This window comes from Melospiza melodia, chromosome 15, assembly GCF_035770615.1.
Source record: "Melospiza melodia melodia isolate bMelMel2 chromosome 15, bMelMel2.pri, whole genome shotgun sequence".
NCBI lineage: Eukaryota > Metazoa > Chordata > Aves > Passeriformes > Passerellidae > Melospiza > Melospiza melodia.
Window position 1 is genome coordinate 6,217,966 of NC_086208.1, and position 19,601 is coordinate 6,237,566.

Here is a 19,601-nt window from a genome sequence, read left to right on the forward strand (position 1 = left end):
CCACTACAAATAAGCTCTGGCAGTGTTTATTTAACATTGAAGTCAAATAAGAATGCAATCGACCAACACGTTTTAACAATGCCATTGTTTCATAAAGCGTTTAAGGAAAGACTGAATGTGGCACATGGAGCCACGCTCCACTTGACGCGGTGGTCCTCGGTCATAGGTTGGACTCGATGATCTCAGAGGTGTTTTCCACCCCAATTGATTCCGTGGATATCTGCACTTCCCAATTGCTCACCGGCCTCGGGTAGGCTGATTGATCACCGGCACAGCCGCAGCGGCTCCATAGAGCCGTTTGCCCATTTAAAAGGAGCGATGGGAGCAGGAACGCCCCTCACAGCCCGAGCGGGCTCCGCTGGCAGCGGGCGGGGCCGGGGCGGAGCGCGCCGGGGCCAAGATGGCGGCAGCGGCGGCCGCCGAGGCGGTGGAGCTGCGGCTGTCGCGGCAGGAGCGGGAGCTGCGCTGGCTGGCGGCCGAGGTCGGGCGGCTGAAGGAGCCGCAGGAGCTGCACTGCCCCGGCAGCGCCAGCCCCGAGCTGCAGCGGCTGCGGGCCGAGAACGAGAAGCTGCGCTACCGCCTGCTGCACCTGCGCCGCAGCCTGGCGGCCGAGCTGGGCCGGGCGGCGCCGGCGCAGCCCCCGGCCGGCGGAGAGGTAGCGCCGGGAGCGCTCGGAGCGGGGCGGGACGGTGACCCCGGGCGGGAAGGACGGGACAGGGACACTCACGGGGCCGAGCCGCCAGTGCCCAGCCCCCGGGAGCAGAAGCCTGTCGCGGTGTCTGCCCGCAGCACTGGGCAGTGGTCTCTGCCCTTGTGCCAAGGCGGCGGGTTCATAAAATGGTTTGGGTTGGGAAAGACCCTAAAGATCATCTTGTTCCAAGCCCCTTGCCATGGGCAGGGACATCTTCCACTAGACCAGATTGATCATAGCTCCATCCAGCCTGGCCTGAACACTGCTAGGAATGGGCATCCACAGCATCATTGGGCAACCTGTTCAAGATATCTCACCACTGAAAGTTGCTATGACTGCTCACTGCTCTGGTTTGATCTCCAACCGCCGCTCTCAGGCAATTTTGCTAGTGATAGTTGTAGTGGTAAAATTTGGAAAATTTCGTTGAGAGGACTTTGCTTGGTGAGCAGCATTGCTGTGTCTGCAGAACATCAAAAGGATGTAGTTCAGATGTGCCATGAGAAGTCTCTGTACTGAGGACATACCTTCCTCCCTGTAATTGCCTTTCTAGCCCTATATTGTACTGATTTGGTTTGTTCTGATGATTGCTGGGAAAAAAAGGTGATGGTATAATAGGGGTATACCTTGTATTCTCACTGTTTTCAGAAAGTCTCCAGTGCAAGTCCAGCTGATGCAGTGAATCAAATTAAAGAGGAAAAGAAAAAGGAAAATGAAGCTGTGAACCAGCACCAGAATGATGTAAGTGGTTCTTTAATACCACGTAGTAATACAAGTGGTTTTCAGCCAGGTTCAGAAAAGGCACTCAAATCTGGAATACTTTGCTGTATTTTGAAATCCCAGCTTTTGGGGAGAAAGCTTGCTATAGCACAGAGAAAAAAACCTCACATTATTCAAGAGCTTAATCTTGCATTAGTAGGGTTACTGATACATTATTAAATCTCTACCTTTTATATAACGAAAGGATTTGGGTTATTGGAAAATAAAGCTCATGGTTTTGTGGTGCCTAAGGAGAGTGATGGCTCGTGAGCATTCATGATGTCTGAAGGGATGTTGGCAATATTTCTGTAGTACAATAGAGCTTAATAATTCACCTTAAGCTAAGGTGAGTTTTACTTCTCTCAAAATACAGGAACCTTCATGTGAACTGTCTGGCTTGAATCTGATGCTTTGAATGTAGTGGCAGAAGTGAGGGCATTTTGGAATGATCCAAATTTCTCCAGGACATCTGCCAAATGCAAATTTTGTGTCAGGAATATAAGCTGCTTTCTGAGGTCCAGCTCACAGACCCATTTAGACCCAGATTGATGAAAGTGCATGGAAAATCACTCTAAAATAGTCAGTAAGTTAGATGGGACTATCCTGTATATTATTATTTATAAATGCATTACTGAATTTTAGTGTAAATTCCAGTACAGTTAAATCTGGACAAGTTGGAACCTCTGGGGATGCACCAACACTGTGAATCCTTTTATTCTCTTTGTCTCACAAACGTGTGTGTGACCAAATTTATGTCTTACAGCTCCAGTGTGTGCCAAGCTTCATAGGAGACAGACTGAAGCTTTATGAAGCACTGAAAAAAGAACATGATGCTTTGCTAGCTTACAGAGCAGCCAACCAGAGCAAACCTATCAAAATTACACTGACAGATGGGGAGACACTTGAAGGGGAATCTTGGAAAACCACGCCATATCAATTAGCTGTAGGAATTAGGTAATGGCACGTTCAAGGAATTGTACTTCTGTAGTGATCAAACTGTTACTATCATTTGTCTCTTACCTTGTTATATAAAATGTATATCACGGTCACTGGGTGGGGGCTCCCTTAAATTGGTTTGCTTGGAAAGTATTGGCACTTCAGCTTCATGTAGTAGAAACAGCTGGTTGCAGTTCTGATGCTTGGGATTTTGTGTGGGATCATAATGCTTCCAATTAAATCTGTGGTACTGCTGGGAATTGAGAGACATTTTGTGAGTCAGCAGAATCAGTAGAACCTGTTGTAAGGAGCAGCCTTTCCTCCAGATCCCCAGCACTGAAAAGTGTTAAACAAAACCTCTCAAGACCTTAAACACTTACCTCCTTTTAAGGTTTAGAACCTTAAGAAGACCACAGAAGCAAAAGTTTATGGTCTTCAAGTGCTACAAGATGTGGATGTGATCTTATGGGGTTTAGAAATCTAAAGGCTTTTACAAATCTGAACCTAAATATTCTTGTCTCTTCTGTTTCTTTAGTCAAGTGTTGGCTTCAAATGCAGTCATAGCCAAAGTGAATGGTGAGCTCTGGGATCTGGACCGTCCACTGGAGGGAGATTGTACTCTAGAGCTGCTCACCTTTGATAATGAAGAAGCCAAAGCTGTGAGTAAACACTCTGCTTTCTGCTTGATTAAAGAAACTAATGACATAAAATTTATTGCAGCATTAAGCTTTAAAAATCTTATATTAAAAAAACCCCACAAAACTATTAAAGTAATGTATTTCCTATGATTCAACAAAGATTAAATTCTAAGTGCCTGTAGTCTGAGGGTGAGTAAAATCTGTGTCCTTTTCATCCTTCTCTTTTACATAAACAAGTTATTTCTCAAAGGAGTTAGCACAAAAAGCCTTGATTTATATGTGAACTTGAAGCAGTCTGTGGTTTGGCTCAGTGCATTTGAAGATCAGATGATGAAAGCAAAGTGAGGCAGTCTCAACTGTTTTCTAAAAGCTATCCAATATTAGACTTGAGCCATAAATAAAATCTATACCCCCTGGTACTGGCACTGTTAATTAGATCCTTAAGTAGACATTTCTTAGTCAATTGAACTATATGTATACTTAGCAACTTGACTGAGATTTTTCTTTTATGGTATTCAATCTGAAGCTTATGTTATCCTTATACGCTGGGATTGGACTTCAGTTTTGTCAAAGAATTATTCATGTGATGAAGCTTGTTGGAGACATTTCAGGAGCCTGTCAAGGCTTTATCTTATAGCAGTAGCTCTGAAATAGTCTCTATTAATAAGAAGTCAGAACATCAGACTGGTATTGATCTACTGTGTTGTTGGCTTCTCTTCTAACATTTCAGGTAATGTACTTTACAGACCCATTAATAAATGTACTGAATGTGAACAATGGCAGCCTAACTGGCTACATTGCTTTAGATGTGATTAGTGGTGCACAGACTTCAACTGAAATTAACTTCTAAATAAACAAGGTACAGTAATTAAGTTGAAGGAATTGTGTGGAGGTAGAGTCTTCCTCTTTCAGACTTAAGTATGATGGGCCTTTGTATTACTCATTTAGAATACTTCAAAATGAAAAGATAAAGTTGTTTTACTTCTCTCAAAATTTGAATAACATTGGTTCCAGTCTGTGTCCTACCTGCAGATATCTCTAGTTTGCTTTTTCTTCATTTTAGTTACACAATGCCATTGACCTCATGGTTTGCTCAGCTGTCTTCATTTACAGGTTTATTGGCATTCAAGTGCTCACATTCTTGGAGAGGCCATGGAAGGACATTTTGGGGGCTGCTTATGCTATGGACCACCAATTGAGAATGGATTTCATTATGACATGTATATTGAAGACAGGTAAAATTACCGTGTCTTAGAACTTTAATACTCCCTATTAAAAATTAGTACTAGAATTATTTTGTTTGTTTCTGCATGTTAAAAGTATAATTCTGACTCTAATATGATTTGAAACAGTCTTCTATATATACAGTTCAATTGAGTGTGTGTATATATTTAAATTCAGAAGCAGTAAGAGATGGAGCTGTTCTGTGGAAAAAATGCAGTGTTTGAGTTGAACTTTCTGAAATTCCTGTGAGGCAAAGGGGATGGTTTCTTTCAAGAGTCATGTTTGGTTTCCAGGGGCCACAGTCACTTGTAGAAAGGGCACAAATGTAACTTGTCTAGGTGTTTACTACTTTTCTAATCCTTGTGCACAGCTTTACAATTGTTTTTTCCTTGTTTATCCTTCTGTAGGCAGGGAGAATACTGAATCTGCATGAGCTGATAAACTGGCTCTTGGGGCTGGATTGAGCCTTTTTCCCCCTTGGTTTGTATTTTTCCTAAATCACATAGATATTTTGAACTATAGGTCTTCCAGACAGTCAATCATGTCAAAGACTGTTCCAGACATTCAAAGGAATGATTGCAATGGATTTTTCAGGGTGGTACTATCTGTGTTTCTGGGTTTTATGTCTGAAAATAAAGCTGATTGTAACTAATTAAGAAAAAAAATACTGTGACAAATCACAACACATTCCATGTTTTTCGAATTAGGCCATTAGAAAAATGGGAGTACCAAAATAATTAATTTATATTTCTTTTGCCTGTGTCTTTTTATCTAGAAGTGTATCTAGTACTGAATTCCCACTACTAGAGAACCGTTGTAAAAATATCATAAAAGAGAAACAGCCTTTTGAAAGGCTAGAAGTCAAAAAGGAGATCCTGTTAGACATGTTTAAGGTAAATCTTTAGAGTAGCTGTGAATCTGATGTGGGTTTTTTTTTTGTTGTTGTTTTGTTTTGATTTTTTTGGTGGGGTTTTTGTTTGTTTTGGGGTTTTTTTGGTTTTTTTAGTTAGAAGTATCCTTTACTGATGCACTTGTAATATAGGTATATAATGTTTGAAGAGAATTTTATTATCCATTTTGTTAACGTTTCTGGCTTTTCATGCTTCCACACACAGTATAACAAGTTTAAGTGTCGTATCCTTAATGAGAAGGTGAAGACACCAACTACCACAGTATACAGGTAAAGAAATATACTTGAACGGTATTATTAGGTATTTTTATAGCTAATTAATTTAATTTTAGAGAAAATTTTGGGGTTTTTTTATTCTGAGTTCTGAATTTTTGTGTGATTGGGACTATAGTTTGCAAATAATATTGCTATATAGGTGTAGTGTGATTTTCTTTCTCTGCTGGGACAGATTAGGTTTCAATTTGTGGACAAATGTCAAATCCAGTTTTTATTTATTCCCTCTGGTTTCAGTAGACTGATTAAAATAAGTTGCCATCTCTGACATTGTCTTGATGCATAATGTATAGAGCTAATTCTAGCTCAATGTGGGGTGAGGAACCTGCTTATTCAGTTACTTGTTAGTTGGTTGGAAAATGGCAACATCATTTTCTGTTTGATGTGCATACTTTAAAATTTCCTGGCCAACTTGAACAAGTTCACATATGGAACTGTATAAATTGGCAAATGTGAAATGATGCTCTTGAAAGTGGATCAGTTGTTCTGAGCATTTACTGAGTGAATATTCCACTTCAGGTAGAAGACACAGTTACATTTAAGGTGCACTGAGTTTGCTGCATTGTGCATATTTATATTTACTGGCATGTTTGAATGAGTCAAACATGAACTTGTGTGCCATTAGTGAATGTATTGAAAAATGTTGGGTTGCTTGGAAATGAACACTTTTTGTTTTGGCATGCAGATGTGGTCCATTGATTGATCTCTGCAAGGGACCCCATGTGAGACACACTGGAAAAATTAAGGCCCTTAAAATAGTTAAGGTAAGTTTAAATTAACTGTGCATCAAAGCTGAAATAAATTGTCAGTTGATTTATTGATACATTTATTTTTCCTGATCTGACTGTACTAGGATTGGTCCTTTGTGTACTTTTCTTTGCTTACTGTACAATAGTTCTTCATTTCTTTCCCAGTTCCCATTGTACAAGTAGAATTACTGACTTTAATTGTTGATCTGTGTCTGATGTTTACTGATTCTTGGCTAAGGCAGTAGTACCTCAGTGAAAGTTACCACCATGTTTTGTATCAGAATATTGGTGTAGTTACCTGCCCATTTAGACTGATGAAGAGCACTGCAAAACTGCTCTAGCTAGTGGTGACAGATGAGCTGTGGAGCCAATTCTGCTGTGTGCAGGAGAGAAGAGCAGCCTTAGTGCTTGTGGCAGGACTGTGCCACTACCTCCCATCAGCACTGCACTTCACAGGACAAATGTCCTGCTTAGTCTGACTGCAAGGGGGTGTACATGCTCTGTTCTGCAGTAAGTTAACATTAAGATACTCACTGGGTCAGAAAACAGTATTTTGACTTTGTCAGGTACAGGAGATCAAGTGGACCTCAGCAGGTCTGCAAGTGCTGCTGTTAAAAAATGGCATTGCTTCCAGGGAAGCCAGAGACCTTGTTTGCAGAGGCCTCTGAATGTGTGTTGTAGTTTAAGTTACTCACAGATCCTACTTTTGGTAACCTTATTAGACTGAGCTCTTTGGAACATTCATCATTGTGGCTTTTCCTGGCTTCCAAAATGAAGTGTATGGAACTCTTGAGTTCTGGGGATTGAGTGGTTAGAGGGTTAAAACTGCTCAGATTTAATTGTGAGAGTTAGGTTTGGTTTGCCTTTCTTGTTTTCCTACTGCATTATGTTTTCAATGTAAACAACTCCTGTCTTTTTAAAAGCCATAACATGAAATAATAAAATATGCCGTGATGCGAGTTAAAACAAGGTACCTAAGCAGAATAAAATAGGATTTGACCTGTCACTTCTGCTTGTCTTCTGTATTAGTATACTGACTAAAAGGCACTGCAAGTCTCTTTGTATTACAAATAAAAGCTGAAGGACTGTGTATAATTCTTTTCCCAAGGAAAAATACAATAATGTTCGAATGGGTTAGTGTTTATCCCTCTTTCCCTGACATTATGTAATGTTATCCTAAAGTATGGGTTTTGTGTATCAGAGTTCCTCTACATATTGGGAAGGAAAATCTGACATGGAAACTCTGCAGAGAATATATGGAATATCCTTTCCTGATAACAAAATGATGAAGGAATGGGAAAAAGTCCAGGAAGAAGCCAAAAACCGGGATCATAGGAAAATTGGAAAGGTACACTATTCCACTGTATACTTTTCGTACTTCTGTTATAGAATTTATTCTCTTCTCTTGTATTTTAGTTTTGGTTTGATTTTTTTTTTGTTGTTGTTGTTGTTTTTTGACAGTTTTAAGGGGAGCCAGTTCTATGTGCTTCATGGTGTTACACTTTAAAATTTTAGTTCTACAAGCTCATGACTTGCATATGAGTGTTAAACTAATGTTGGGAAGAAGTTAATGGCTTTAGTCCCTTAGTTTAGGGATATAAACCTTAAACCTATTAATGTAGAGTCTTTTCAGATCCTACCTAAACCACTTTGTTTTCACAGAAGAGAATTTATTTAGAAATTGTGTAAATAACATGGTCTGGTCATTCTTTATAATTGGTGGAAATTTGGGGAAATGTGTGTTTACATGGTCAAAGAATCAAATGGAATTTGGTGCTCTTACAAATCTCTAAGAGGAAGAACTGCAATTAACTGGTCTTGCTGAGAACTTGTAGACAATAAATCATCTTGATGCTGTAATGTCCCATCTTTGCAAGCAGAGTCTTGATGTGTGTGAAGTAGTTACATTCTGCAATTCTCTCTGAATTGTTCTTAGAGCATTGTGGTTTTGATTTAACTAGGAGCAAGAACTCTTCTTCTTTCATGATTTGAGTCCTGGAAGCTGCTTTTTCCTCCCTAGAGGTGCCTTTCTGTATAACACTCTCATGGATTTCATACGGGTGAGTATGTACTGATGTTACAAGTCCTAACAACTTGATTGTCATTTGTTGTTAAGTGATAGGCCATTCATAGTGCTGAGCTAGCCACAGAAAGAGAAGCATCTATGTATGTAAACATATACCAGATTTTTACAAGGATTATACGTATTTAACCTTTTTGAAAATAAGGCAGAGTGAAGCTGTGTTTTCTCAATTGTGCAAACTCTACGTGTGCAGTAGTCCTGTAAATTGCCATCATAACACTACAGTTGAAAAGAATCAAGCTTTTGCTTGTCAAAAGCTCTCTCACCTTTTCAATGTTGCATTTGTTGTCCAGGGGGAATATCGCAGGCGTAATTTCACTGAAGTTGTGTCTCCAAACATCTTCAACAGTAAACTCTGGGAAGCTTCAGGACACTGGCAGCACTACAGTGAAAATATGTTCTCATTTGAGATTGAGAAGGAAACCTTTGCCCTTAAACCCATGAATTGTCCGGGACATTGGTTTGTACTCTCAACTGGAAAATTTCTTATTTTATGTCATTTATCCTTTTTGGGGCTGAGAAGGAATAAAAGGAGTATTAATACACACAGTAATGTATGTATGCAGTAAGTCTGCACTGAGCTGGGTTTGTGCATGCTAATACTAGTCTGTACCACTGGTAAATACCAATTCTGTGGGATAGAGGTGGACATCGGATGTGATATTCCAAAATGGGTATGGATTAACCTGTCTTGATTTACTCTTGCAGTGTTTTTTTTCTCAGTGATCTTTAGCAGTACACTGAGTGGTGTGCTCCTTGTGTTTGCCTGTCTTTCAGGATGTAGACACTCTGAATGAGTAAATAGTTAAAAATGTGATTACTGTCTGTACTGAGCTTTGTTGATTTCTGTGTTGCTTATATCTCCTGTAAGAGGGATAAAAGGAAGGTTCTTCCATGTTCCTTTCAGCTTGATGTTTGCCCATCGGCCCCGATCCTGGAGGGAATTGCCTCTTAGACTGGCAGATTTTGGAGTTCTTCACCGAAATGAGCTCTCAGGCGCTCTGAGTGGTTTGACTCGTGTAAGGCGCTTCCAACAAGATGATGCTCACATCTTTTGCACAATGGAACAGGTAAAAAAAATAACAAGTGCCTTCCATATCCCCACCAGTCAACCAAAAAACCTTTCCCTCTCCCAGTGCAAACTGACAGTAAACAAGACAAAAATCCCTGAAATATTTCAACTCTTGATTCTTCTATTGTATAGTGTAAAGCTGCTTTTGTTAATTTTTTCCCTACGTGGTTCATTTTATTTAGAAAGATGCATTTGGGCAGTTAAACCCCAGAAAATAAGATTTGTTGCATTTTCCATCTCCCTCTGCAAAAAAAAGCAGTTGATCCCATTGTTTTCTATAGTAATGCTGAATAAAAACTTAATTTTGTCAGCAGTGCCATAGATTTTAGTGGAACTCCATGTAAAAGTTTATTTACTTTAGTTCAAGATACAATTTGACTCCAGAACCTCACGCTTAACAAAAATACCACTTTTCTTGCCGTGCTTTGAAGCCACAACACCTCAGATCTTGCTTTGCCCATTAAATGGATTTGGGTTCCTTGGATGTAATTTCCAAGTGACTTTTAATTAATTCTTATGTTCTTGTTATGAGGAATTCAGTAGCTTCAATTACATTTTTATGTAAGTCAATTTTAACCTATTTAATATGTTTCATGTTTAAGATTGAAGAGGAAATTAAGGACTGTCTTGATTTCTTGAAGTCAGTGTACGCTGTCTTTGGCTTTACCTTTCAACTACATCTTTCTACTAGACCAGACAATTATCTTGGAGATTTAGAGATCTGGGATCATGCAGAAAAGGTAATTAATTTAAAATCAAAAAAACCCAATCCCCTTAATATTTGTACTTGCAGAGATAGATATTTAAGTGAGTTCTTCCTTGCTGCATGGAGAAATTGCTTAAATCACATGCTAAATACTGCCCTTGGATCCTTGTAGGAAAATAGCACATTAACTCTGAAGTTTCTACAGAAAATCAGAACTTTCAGATTCTTACCTAGCCCCTTACCTTGAACTAGTTAAATTTCTATTTTTTTTCTGATTAATCATTATAGTTATACAAGGAACCACTATTTCTACATTATTTATCATAAATGAGCAAATGCTTGAACAATAGAGGTTGTGCTGCCTTTTGACTCCTTTTGAATTTCAAAGGCAATTGCTTTGACTTCTAGTAATTAGAGGCCCTTCTGTACCTTTTTAATTACTCTCTCATTATTATGATTAGCAACTACAGAACAGCTTGAATGACTTTGGAGAGCAATGGAGTTTGAATCCAGGAGATGGAGCGTTTTATGGTCCTAAGGTTAGTGACTCAGCATGTCAGTATAACTTTGGGATGGACAGAAATGCAGATGTACTGCAGGCAAACTATATTTAGTAACTGTGTCATTTTGCTTCACAGATTGATATTAAAATCAAAGATGCAATTGGTAGGTACCATCAGTGTGCCACCATCCAGCTTGACTTCCAGCTACCCATTCGTTTTAATCTTACTTATGTTGGGTGAGTGGTTCAGCTGAATAGCTTCCTTTTTAAAATGAAATTAAACAATAGCTTTCATTATCTGCAATTCCCATTATGTACTAATGCTATATTGCTCATTTAACAAATGATTAGCTTGTAAATCAGTCAGCTGGTAGGCAGAGCAGACACCCCCAGTGGGTAGAGGAGCGAGTCATGAACTTGAATATATTTTCTCACTGTAATGATAGCTCACTTTGATTGTGAATGCAGGAAAATCCCATTTTCTGTCTTGTCTGCCAATTTTGAAGACAATTGATCATAAGTAATGCTAAAAACTCCTCAGCTGAGTCAGTTTTCTTTTTCAGCCTAGTCATTGTGTCTCCTTGGAATACATAGCACGCAAATTCAAACATGCCCTAAGGAGCAATGTATGTTTGTACTAAGTGGTTCTTTAGTTTTATCTGATTAAATTAGTTAACTTGGAACATAAACCAAGTGCAAACAGCTTTTAGTGAAAATCTGGCTGGTTTCCAGCTAGGCCCATGGAAGAAATTAATTTTAGTGCCACGTTGACTTGAATACTCATTTTCTGGGTTGTATTTTTGCAAATCTGTGTTTGACTTTTGCATATTTTGAAGATGGGGAAGATAGATAAGAATTTGTAATTTTTTGGTCCTGTGGCATATTCTACAGTAGATTTCATAGCTTTTATGATAAGTGATAATATTATTAGGAACTGGCTTTTTATTTAAGCCAATTTTTTAAAATTTCAGGATTGTAATTTAAGTGAAGTAATGAAAAGTAAGGACAGGTAAGTTCCTGTGCCACAAAATAAAAGCAAGTCCTAATGGAAAGAGTGCAAGGAAGAACATAAAATATTAAAATGCACAAAAATGGTGCCGAGTCAGTCAAGTGTCTTCTCAAGCTTAAGAGTGTGTCTCTGCCACTAGCTGCAGGCATGATTATTTTAAATTAGAATTTCTTTAAAAGCCCAGCTGACTTGAAGTACATTTTTAATAAAACCAGTAGGCTTTTCATAAGTATAACTAAAATTTGTCTTTATGTTAAAAGTAGAATCAAAAATATTAGTAAGATTACATGTGTGTGAGCTAAGATAACTTTTTATTTTTAAACAAAAACCTCCTTTTATTTTTTTTTTTCAGTAAGGATGGTGATGACAAGAAAAGGCCAGTGATTATTCACAGAGCTATTTTGGGATCTGTGGAGAGAATGATAGCTATTCTAGCAGAAAATTATGGAGGAAAATGGTATGTGGAAATCTAAGACTTTAACAGTTTTAACAAATGGAATTCTAAGAAGACTTTAACAATGTAGAAACTGCATATCCTTCCTATTGTCCCATATATTATAATGCAAAAATAATATCCCTAAAGTTTTCTCAAAATTAGTAAGATTATGAGAAAAGTCAGGTTTTCTGGTCTGAGTTGTATGATATCCATACAATTTCATGAGACTGCAGAAAAAATTAAAATAATGCAGAAATAGGAATTGTAATTGAATGTGTAAGTCCTGCATTATTCTTGTTCCTTTTTTCTTCAAAATTGTGCTTGTGTACCAGCAGTATGCCAGATGTATGTAAAGCAATTATTTGTGTATACACAGGCATTAAGTAATTGTAATATGTGAAATATTTTTGTACTTCTAAGATTGATCCTTTTATCTTGGATAAGATCTGGAAGTATTTCTTCATGAATGTATTTCAATTACTAAGGAAGAGTTAATTTTCATTTTCAGTCACTTGACTGTCCATCTTCACTGTAAAGTAATAGATAAAAGGGAAAATTATGCAGAAAAGAATTCTGTTTCAAGTTGTGAAGTCATCTGGGAAGAAACCAGAAGGTCCAGCTTCCCAATGTCATTTTACTGGAATCAATCTGTTTGCTATTTTGTGTGAGCTTCAAATGAGGGAGAATACACTATCCAGCAGTAATAATAATTCTATACAGAAATGATTATTGTGGAACATGACTGTGGCTGTGAGTGGAAATGTAAAATGCACCTTTGTTTCCTGTCTGTCCCGTGCTGGCCAGGCCGTTGTGGCTGTCTCCACGGCAGGTGATGGTTGTGCCTGTGGGCCCCACCTGGGAGCAGTACGCCCAGCAGGTGAGAGGACAGCTTGTCTCCTTTGGCTGCAGGCAGATTGCAGAGATCCTTTGTGCTTGTCCTAGAACAGGAAATTAATGCGCGATAACCCCAGAGACATGTTTAGGGGGAGAGGTCAATTTTTCAACATAAAAGTTTCAGTCCAAAATTTGTATATGTCTGAGTAAGGGGTATGCAACTTTAAGTATTTTGGGTTCTTTAATTATGTGCTTACTTCTGTAATTATTCAAGGACAAAGCATCCTGGATAACAAACCTTATATAACTAATGCTTCATTACAGCACTCGCAGCTCTAAGTAGGCAGAGCCAGTTTCTTCCATTTCCCACCATGTGTATTATTGATTACATCCCTTTTGAACCATGGTTGGTTTTACACCTGTCCCATGCTCTCCTTTTAATGCAAGAATAAGTGTGTTTGTTCCTACTCCCCTTTGTTCTTTCTCTGAGAACATTTTTTTTGACATGCAGTAGCAGAGCAGCACGTGTTTGATATAGATGTTCTCTTCTGTTGTCTCCCTGCTGGGGTATTGCTGTGTGTGCAGGTTTCTTGAGATAACTTCATTGAAATCCTTATAATCATCCACAAGAACAAAATTATGCATATGCATGATTTAATTATTGGAAGAAATCAATAACTGGAGCATTTACAAATGCATGTTGTAAACTATATAGTAATACTAAGAGGGTTTTGGTTTCTTTGGATTTTTTTTTAGGTTTGCAACCAGTTTTTTGAAGCAGGATTTATGTCAGATGTGGATCTAGATCAAAGTTGCACATTAAACAAGAAAATTAGAAATGCACAGCTGGCTCAGTATAACTTCATTTTAGGTAATTGCAGCATCTTACATTTCTGAATATCATTTAAGTTCTAATGTTGGACAAAGTTTGTTCTAGGCTCATTTTCTAATGTAGATTGTGTAATATTTTGTGCTATGTCTTGCAGTGGTTGGAGAAAAGGAGAAAGCAAATAATGCTGTCAATGTACGAACCAGAGACAACAAAGTTCATGGAGAGATTTCAATATCTTCTGCTATTGAAAAACTCAAGAAATTGAAGACTTCACAAATTGCAAATGCAGAAGAAGAATTCTGATGTTGCTGCTAGGAAAAAAAATATTAGCTGCCTATGTGAAATGTTTCTTTTTTTCCTGCACAGCAGTGATGCTCATCTGAGAGAATTTTCAGTTCATGGATACACAAACTAAGCAAATGGAGCACTGTTGGTGCTCCAGGAAAAGCATGAGAGGACAGATGCACCTGCCAACTCCTTTAACAATCGCATGGGTTTCCAATCTGCCCGAATTGCAGAATGCTTATTTAGGAAGTCCTACACCTCTGTGGTGGGTTTGCTGTGGAAATAAGTCAGGGCTGTACCATGGTGGGGATCAGGAGGCTGGGAAGGACAGGGGAGATGCTGGGGGTGCTGAGCTCCCTCAGTCACGGAGCAGGTACCTGACTGTGACCTGGCATCCTGAGCCTGGCAGTGCACACGTGCCTCAGGAACAGCTTGCATTAGGTTTTCTTCTAGCTCCAGATGGTAACAAAAATTTGGGGGGAGATTGAATAGCTTGATTGTTTCAGAATGAGTGTTCAGAGACTGTGAATGCACTGGAGTCTTTGTTGGAAGTCTCAGTGTAAAAGGCACTTGTGGAGCTGGTGTGAGGACTGGTTGCTGTGACGGTGGTTGCCAAGAGTGCAGTTCAATTACTATAACTTTGTGTGAAGTGTTTTATTTTTTTTCCCTCTGTTTGCTGTTGTTTTGGCTTTTTACTAAAACAAAAAAGAAAACTTTGAAAAACCTTTCTGTGTGTAGTTTATTATTTTATTTGCTACAAGTAGTTAGGATGCTGAAAAGGAGCAGAGGAAAATTTTAATTTTAAAACAGTAAGCTGGACTTGAAGCTGGCCATATTTCTGTTTTGTTTATGCTTAGAAATTATTTTTAAAGCTGCTGTTGCAGGCAATTGAGCTGGATAATTTAGAGATTGATTTTGACCATTTTTTTTCACTTTAATATGCTGTTATTTAGTTAACAGAATTAAATGGTGTTAAGTGTATTGCTCAGTTACCTAAGCTATACAGCTCTAGTTGTGATTTAAATATCACAGCCATGAAGCACAAACTACAATTTAGTGTGTAAATATTAACACAAATACAAAGCTTATATTTTGCTTTTGCCTCACACTCGTGCAGATCTGTGTTTAATAGGTCTGTGTTTGGTTTTGTATTTGTGGATCTGTTTTTATCTCCTGCTTGTAAAAGAAAAGGGGGAAAAGCAAACATTGAAGGAGCAATGGGAAAGCTTTCTGTTCCGCTTGACAGAATTAACGCGGGGAGTGGCGGACGATTTTTATTTCTGTATTTTATACATACCTACATTTTTATGGACGATGTACTGAGCCTGCAGCATTGAGGTTCTGAGGGTGTTTAGGATGTTTCAGAGCGAATTTCGGGTTTTGCCGTGTCCGCTCCCGTGAGGGGCCGCCCTGGAGCCGCCGTTCCCCTCAGCCGGCCCGGCCCCGCCCCCTGTCCGCCCGGCCCCGCCCCCTGGCGGCGGCGCGGGGCCCGCCGGCCGCACCAAGATGGCGGCGCGGTGGTGGCGGCGCGCCCTGCGCCGGCTCTGCGGGGCCGCGCTGTTCCTGTCACAGCTCTCCATCCTCTCGGGCCGCGGTGAGTGCGGCCACAGGGCCGAGACAGGGCGGCGGGGGTGGGAGAAGGGCCAGAGGCTCCGTCTGGGCCTGGGGTGGGGACGGCTGTCCCGAACGGCGGCGGCCGCTCCTGCGTCCAGGACTGAGCGCGCGTCCGGCTGCGGAGGTGGCGGTGCCCGCGGTGGGGTGAGGATCGCTGCCCCTTCCCTGACTGAGGGCGAAGCGGGTGTTTGGGCATGGCCGCATTTCGTTGTGCCGGCTCTGCAGGGTTCGGGCTGAGGCTCTCGGTGTGAGGGCAGAAGATGGGCCAGGCCCCGCTCGCCGGCTCGTGTGCTGCTGTATTACACAGCACCTTTTGTACCTGCTCTCTGTCGCGAGCGTCCTGGGGCTCCTCGGCGCGGTCACGGTGGGTGGTGTGGCAAAGCCGCCTCTCCTTCCTCCACCGTGCCCGGTGGCCGCCTTGAGGGCTCGGCACTGCTGGCGCATCGCGGCTGTCCCGAGCTCCCCGGCACGGTCAGGGTGGGTGGTGTGGCAAAGCCGCCTCTCCTTCCTCCACCGTGCCCGGTGGCCGCCTTGAGGGCTCGGCACTGCTGGCGCATCGCGGCTGTCCCAGCCCACAGCCGGCGGCTCTCACAGAGAGCAGCGCGCAGCGCCCGCACGGACACGGCCGTGCCTCCCGAGCGGCTCCTCTGCTCCATCCTTCTGTCAAATAACTGCTTGCATTGCTTCATTAAATGCTATTGTTCAGTAGAAAACTCTATGTAAAATACGCTTTCTGGGCAGTGCTTTTAATTCTCATGAATCAAAAAATAAGATTGAATGGAAATAAATGTAGTTCCTTGTCTTAAAGGAACAATTCCATTCTAATGCTCTAATATTTAACATAAATATCCCACTATTAGTAGGACAGGAAAACAGACTTTTTTCTAATCTCATTACACTTTCCACTTGCGCATTCATATTAGAGTGCTGAAATCAAACTGTTTCTGAGAATGAAATTTCACTTTCTCCATTGTTTTTGTAGCGGGATCTTTGATGACGACGAAGCTTTCACAGCCACAGTCTACACTGGCAAAAAGCCTAACTTCAACGAGTACAAATGCTCCCTATTTTAAAGCAGTAGGTAAGTTGTTACGTTTCTTTTGGTTGTTATTCGTGGCTCCTTCTCAGTCTTGAGTCCAGAAGTTCTTAAACTGGGTCTTAGAAACTACGTGATTTCACAGTGGTAAAGAAGCGCTGCAGTGTAACACATTATTAATTACTCTTCAATGAGCCCAACAATTACTTTGGGTTATCTAATTTGACAACTGGTCCATATAAGAACTGGAAAATGGTAGGTTAAAGTACCATGGTGGTGTGTGTGGTTTATACCCCTCAGGATGGTGGAAGTTCTTGAAAGACTCTAGCATCCTACAAGAACTTGCTCCCTGTCCACCATCATTACAGCTTTGTAGCTCGCTGAGGGTGCACCAGGACTGACAGAAACACTGTTCTTGCTGGCAGTTTAGGAGGGGATTCTGTACACGTGCAAACAACAAATGGCTGAGGTAGCTGTAGCTCTAATTAGAGCTCAACTCCAAGTAGGTTACCCTTGTCAGCTGCTGCTATTCCTGAAGTGATTACTTCTGCTGAGGAGCACTGGCTGAGGCGGCGCTAATCCCCATCAGCTCAGTCCTGGTGCTGCACTGGAGTGCTGGCTGCTGTCCTGCACAGAGCCCTGTGGCTCCTCTGGCTCTCACAGCACAGGATGGGAATGCTGCTCCATGTATAGTGAGGAAAGCCCTTTATACGGTGTCAGTGCATGTGTTTGTCTATGTGTATGTATAAAATAATGTATATAAATACTTCAGGCTATTTAGCTTTTTTTACCCATGTTGTTAATTCACTTATTGCCCATTTCAGAAAGTACAGAAATTCCACCTTACCTGACTAACTGTCCCAGCAATGGGCTTTGCAGTAGGCTGCCACCAGACTGCATGACATGTAACACAAACTATTCCTGTGTTTATGGGAAGACAGCAACTTTTGATTGCAGAGTCAAGCCGCACGTTCACTGTGTTGTAAGTAACCTGTTACTCTTAACCCCAGATTTAAGTAATTAAACTGGCATCTTGTATTAAAATGCAGAATATTGATATCCAGGTTCTGATGTGGGCAGGTTTGCAGTTCTGTGATGAGTTTGATTACTCACTGTGGGCTGTTGAGGAGGCAGGCCTGCCCTTCCCTGGTTTGCCTTTCTTGCCTTGGATCTTGCCTTGGACCTGGCCATGCCTTTGAGTTAAACCATTCCAAACATTTTGAGAGTGGGGAGGCTAATATCTGTCAGAGCTACGAACTGACCTTACAGATGAGACTAAATGAGTCCTCCTTTTGGCAGCAGCCTTAGATTGGATGAATAAGGAATGTTCAGTGTGACTTTGATACCTCCTTGGTGGTTTTCTATTCTGCTCTATAAAAGGTAGCAAACAGAACAATTGTTCTTTTGCCCAAAATGTCTGCTCATGAAATCTAATTTGATACTGCACATTGATTCTTGGTTTTAATACTATTGAAGTAATAGTGCTGTCCTTTTACAGGATGAGAATAACCACGAGCAGGAGAACTTTACAATTAACATGACGTGCCAGTTTTGCTGGCAGCTGGCCACAAGTGATTATGTGTGTACCAATTCCACGAACTGCATGACAGTTTCCTGCCCTCGACAGCGATACAATGCAACGTGCACAGTCCGGGATCACATTCATTGTCTGGGTAAGGTGGGCAAAGCTGGAGTGCTCGAAAGAATTTTCCACATATTTTGTAATGGGTGAATACAAAGATTGTTCATGTCCTTTTGCAAAACAGCTCCTTGATCAATCTACTGAATTTGTTATTGTTGCATTTCATTTTTTAGCATAATCGTGACATCTAACTGTAGACATTGACTTACTGTATTGTTGTATACTGTCACACCAGAGAAAACAGTTCTTTTTATTTTTGTCAACATCTGTGAGTTAAAATTACCTGAACCTATTAGTGGTCTGATTCTTAGACCACTAATAGAATCAATATCAAGTGTCTCCATAGGCCAATTAAAAAAAATTATGCTGATTCCATCCAACTAGGCTTAATTTTCCCTCTGTTTGTTCACTGACTTTTCTGATATGGGACCAAGACTGCTGGAACAGAGAACTGCAGGGTATAAATGAGCTTGTGTGTTGACAATTGTTTCTCAGTTAGTGACAACCCTTTGAGACTCCTTTTGGAAAAGTGTAATATCTTCTTCCTTGTCGTTTTCTTCCTTATAATATGGTCTTTGTTTATTGCATTAAGGTTTTAATATTTTCTAATGTTTAGGTAACCGTGTCTTTCCTAAGATGCTCTATTGCAACTGGACTGGAGGCTATAAGTGGTCTACTGCCTTGGCACTAAGGTAAGCAGGAACTATTGGATAATGTCAAGCTAAAATAGATTTGTTTTCTTTAAAATCTTCAGGTTCTGTGGTTTTCTGCTTGGTATTTTTTAAAGGTGTGCTGGATAATCAGTATTTCAGATAGTCTAGCTTGAAATGGTGGGTATAGAATGCATGAAGGGATCACATGCAACAGTGCTGGCTGTCTTCAGCAAACACATCTGGAGGAAAAACACTTAGGTACTCAAGCTCAGTTCCTCTAAAGATAATAATAATTAATCATATTTTATTCTTTTAGCATCACCCTTGGTGGATTTGGTGCCGATCGTTTCTATTTGGGTCAGTGGCGGGAAGGTCTGGGAAAACTCTTCAGCTTCGGTGGACTTGGAATATGGACACTGATTGATGTGCTGCTAATAGGTGTTGGCTATGTGGGACCTGCAGATGGATCTCTCTATATTTAAATGTGGGTGCAATGTGTTTCTGAGAGGAGTCATTGCCTGCAAAGGGCTCTAAATAAACAAGTGTGGAGGTTTGAGCCTTTAAGGTCGAATGAAGAACAACTGTTTGTTCTATGTGCATACATTTTAATGTACAGTATCTGTACTTGGTTTGCCTTTAACTAAGGTCAAATAAAAGAGTGGATCACTGAGTAAGTTGAAATTAATTTCATTTCTTCTATAGACCTGGTATTTTTCTATG

At 40.5% G+C, this 19,601-nt stretch overlaps 2 protein-coding genes across 2 annotated transcripts; both read left to right on the forward strand.

Moving 5' to 3' along the window:
• The first annotated feature begins 400 nt into the window (after nt 1–400).
• Nucleotides 401–14,661, forward strand: LOC134425473 (threonine--tRNA ligase 1, cytoplasmic-like). The gene is made up of 19 exons (XM_063170137.1): nt 401–655; nt 1,337–1,429; nt 2,211–2,401; nt 2,919–3,042; nt 4,135–4,256; nt 5,021–5,138; nt 5,361–5,425; nt 6,114–6,192; nt 7,379–7,525; nt 8,139–8,237; nt 8,554–8,720; nt 9,168–9,330; nt 9,935–10,072; nt 10,500–10,577; nt 10,677–10,777; nt 11,902–12,006; nt 12,790–12,862; nt 13,576–13,690; nt 13,806–14,661. Exons 1-19 carry the CDS (start codon nt 401–403, stop codon nt 13,952–13,954), a joined length of 2,382 nt encoding a protein of 793 aa, XP_063026207.1. The 3' UTR covers nt 13,955–14,661.
• Nucleotides 14,662–15,235: 574 nt separating this feature from the next.
• TM2D3 (TM2 domain containing 3) lies at nt 15,236–19,551 on the forward strand. Its single transcript, XM_063169556.1, is given in 8 exon segments — nt 15,236–15,308; nt 15,311–15,384; nt 15,386–15,530; nt 16,533–16,631; nt 17,411–17,568; nt 18,085–18,259; nt 18,845–18,920; nt 19,198–19,551. Coding segments are annotated over 8 exon segments (951 nt in total). The 5' UTR covers nt 15,236–15,250; the 3' UTR covers nt 19,364–19,551.
• Nucleotides 19,552–19,601: the final 50 nt, after the last annotated feature.

Excerpts from the sequence above, each read along its gene's own strand:
- LOC134425473 (XM_063170137.1), top strand. The coding sequence starts at position 401 with ATGGCGGCAGCGGCGGCCGCCGAGGCGGTGGAGCTGCGGCTGTCGCGG. Across the intron at positions 4,257-5,020 it reads GACATGTATATTGAAGACAG|AAGTGTATCTAGTACTGAAT; the intron begins GTAAAATTACCG and ends CTTTTTATCTAG. Across the intron at positions 8,721-9,167 it reads ATGAATTGTCCGGGACATTG|CTTGATGTTTGCCCATCGGC; the intron begins GTTTGTACTCTC and ends TGTTCCTTTCAG.